Source organism: Gymnoscopelus microlampas, assembly GCF_963454915.1.
Source record: "Gymnoscopelus microlampas genome assembly, chromosome: 1".
Taxonomy (NCBI): domain Eukaryota; kingdom Metazoa; phylum Chordata; class Actinopteri; order Myctophiformes; family Myctophidae; genus Gymnoscopelus; species Gymnoscopelus microlampas.
The window spans coordinates 28,622,939-28,625,846 of NC_139962.1; the positions used below are offsets into that span (position 1 = coordinate 28,622,939).

The following is a 2,908-nucleotide window of genomic DNA, read 5'->3' on the forward strand; positions in this document are numbered from 1 at the left end:
TAACTAAACTTTTCAAATAATTGTAGTGGAGTAAAAGTACAACATTTGCCTGAGATGAAGTAGAGTAGAAGTAAAAGTATAGACAATTGGAAATACTCCAGTAAAGTAAAAGTACCTCAAAATTGTACTTAAGTATAGTACTTGAGTAAATGTACTTAGTTACTTTACACCACTGCCATACTGTATGTATAAATGTAAATATATTTTCCCCTTGACCTGTTTCTTTATGTTCTTCTCCTTGCTCTCCCTCTCTTTACCCCCACCCCCTTTCTTTTTCATAAAGAAATATGTATGATGGAGCTTGCACAAAAAAAGAAATTTCACCCACTTCTTTCTGATTCTGAATTATGAGCACAACTTGTATATGTGTTTACTCATTCACCCTACAGGGTACACTACATAGCAAGTAACTTGGGGCTAAAGCAGATACCCATCACCAGTCATCCTGGTTACCGCAAGCTCAGTGCAATTCAGGATCAGGTGGTGTTTAATGTGTTCTACAACAGGAACTTTTATGTGATCAGGGAGTTAGTTTAGGGTGCTTAATGCATTTCTGGGCTATTACGTAACATGGTGCATCATCGGAAAACTGGAAGAGAGAGAGAAATAATTACTTTCAGCAAAGGTTGTGAGTCACACTTGCTTTTGTTTTGTTATTCCAGTTTTATTGGAAATACAAACGATGTTCACTGGCCACTTGTACGTTATTGTTGTTGTTGTTATTATTATTCCCTTGCCGTTGAGCATGTATCCTCAGCATGTCTCATGGAAATGGAATATACACTGTTTATCTGACACAGAAGAGTTTCTGAGGTATTGCATGAATAAACACAAATTATTTTATACTTAATGATCACTAACTCTTTATATTTTTTGAATGAATGCAGCAAATCCATGACAACTCAGCAACCTTTAAAAAAAACATTCAAACAATACTTGTGCTGCATGCATGGTTTTAATTAATGACCAGCATAAATGACCATCAGGTTGTCAACAACCATTTGGTCTCATTAAGCCTGATTTACAGAGTATAAATCACACCTTAGTGGTATCCCAGTTAGGGAATGAGGTATTCACAAATGTACTTTTTCTGGCTTCGACAAACCTCATCGTACCACTTTCCATGTGCAGCCACTGAAAGAACAACACAGCTCTCCCTCTTGGTTCCTGTGGGCTGCTTCTTGGAGCGGTCCCAGTTGAAGAAGCTGATGGGCATGCTGTTGACATCGATGTATTGGCCTTCCTTCACTATGTCTGCCACGCCAATCCAAAAGTCCTTGGTGCCTGGAGCGCTCCTCTTAGCATAGTCCCTCAGGTCATTGTTTTCATTGATGTCTCGTGGGGTGGCCAGGGTGCCCCCTTGTGCAATGCAGTCTTCATTTGCTTCATGGTAGTGTTTGGGTTCCTCAATTGTAAGGTAGCACTTCCTGTGAGCTTTTATTCCACGAAGACAAACTGAAAATAGAAAATGTTTTTCTATCTGTGAGTTATGGCAGTGGTGGAAAAAGTACTCATATGTATAAAATGTATTACAATCTTTTGAAAATAGCAGAAAGTTTAAAGCCAAAGTTTAAATAAGGCTGTTAGGGTTAATGTATGTTTTGTAATAATAATCAAAATCTGCAAAGTATAGTATACTAAAGTTTTCAAATAATTGTAGTGGAGTAAAAGTACAATATTTGCCTCTAAGATATAGTGGAGTAGAAGTAAAAGTAATGGAAATTGGAAATACTCCAGTAAAGTAAAAATACCTCACAATTGTACTTGAGTAAATGTACTTTCCACCACTGTGTATTGGAATGCACAGTGGTGCTATCTGATATTGAAAATGGTTTAATGAAAACAAAAAAGCATATTTTGGCTCCCCATTATATCATACAGTATATGTTTTAATGAATGCTCTGACATTATCTACTGTATCAGTACAGCATGTTTTTCTTGACATTTTTTGCACCTATGCAAACATACCATCCACAAATATTTCCTCAGGATCTAACTTTGATTGATATTCTTGCCCCCTTCTGGTGACTTAGCATGACAGCATGATCCACGTTAGAAACATTCAGGTCCTTGCTATAGTATTCTATGTCAGTCTATAAGATCATTACAATTTCTACAATATCCCCACTGTGGGAGAAATTGTTTATCATTTTCACAAAAAAACTGAAACTCTTCTGAATCTATGTGTGTGGGTCCTCTCAGAAACACTGACCCTTTCATCTTTTAGATGTGAGATTCATACTATACCTGTCTGCAAAGCCTGAATCTCTTTCAGAGAGTTCACCTCCTGCCACAGTTTATCAAGCTGGGACTTCACATCATCTCCATCTGCAGCTGTATATCCATAAATAAAAGAAAAAAGAAAAACAGCATTGATGTGCAATGTTAGTAAGCACGTACGACAGTAGATCTTATGCTGGGTACAGTTACCTGTCTGTGGAGCTGGCACCGCCTTCCTGGTTCGAGATGGTCGGCTGTAGCAATGATGGAGCAAGGAGAGGCAAAGCAGCAGAAAGATGGGGAGGAACAGACGTGCCATGTCTCAGATCAGTGGATCCAACGAGACACTGTCAGAGGAACTGAAAGCCCTGCGGGCTGCTCAATATATACAGGCCCTCTGTATGCCCCTCTAGATACGTCCCCTCCATTGGCTCATGCTATGTTTATTTTTTTCCAAACTTCTGGAGGAGGGGGAGAAATACGGGAGGAGTGGCAGACAATGATTTCCCTGTCTTTGGCCATTCATAAATATTTACTTGGGACAAGGTGCAGTTCAGTAAGCAGTTTTTTCCCTTTCATTTCACAAACAAGCTTTAAATTCATTGACTGCTACAGAGTGTTCTGTATGAGAAAATGTTACCATCTCTATACTGTAGTAGATTCCATTCCATCCGTTCCCTTCCATCGT

At 38.8% G+C, this 2,908-nt stretch overlaps 1 protein-coding gene across 1 annotated transcript; it reads right to left on the bottom strand.

Moving 5' to 3' along the window:
• Positions 1–875: 875 nt before the first annotated feature.
• Positions 876–2,564, bottom strand: clec3a (C-type lectin domain family 3, member A). The gene is made up of 3 exons (XM_084064368.1): positions 2,431–2,564; positions 2,248–2,334; positions 876–1,455 (listed from the first exon to the last, which is right to left on the bottom strand). Exons 1-3 carry the CDS (start codon positions 2,537–2,539, stop codon positions 1,058–1,060), a joined length of 594 nt encoding a protein of 197 aa, XP_083920494.1. The 5' UTR covers positions 2,540–2,564; the 3' UTR covers positions 876–1,057.
• Positions 2,565–2,908: the final 344 nt, after the last annotated feature.

Coding starts and splice junctions, on each gene's coding strand:
- clec3a (XM_084064368.1), bottom strand. CDS start 2,539: ATGGCACGTCTGTTCCTCCCCATCTTTCTGCTGCTTTGCCTCTCCTTG. Junction 2,335..2,430: donor GGTGCCAGCTCCACAGACAG/GTAACTGTACCC, acceptor ATGGATATACAG/CTGCAGATGGAGATGATGTG. Junction 1,456..2,247: donor GATTCAGGCTTTGCAGACAG/GTATAGTATGAA, acceptor TTCTATTTTCAG/TTTGTCTTCGTGGAATAAAA.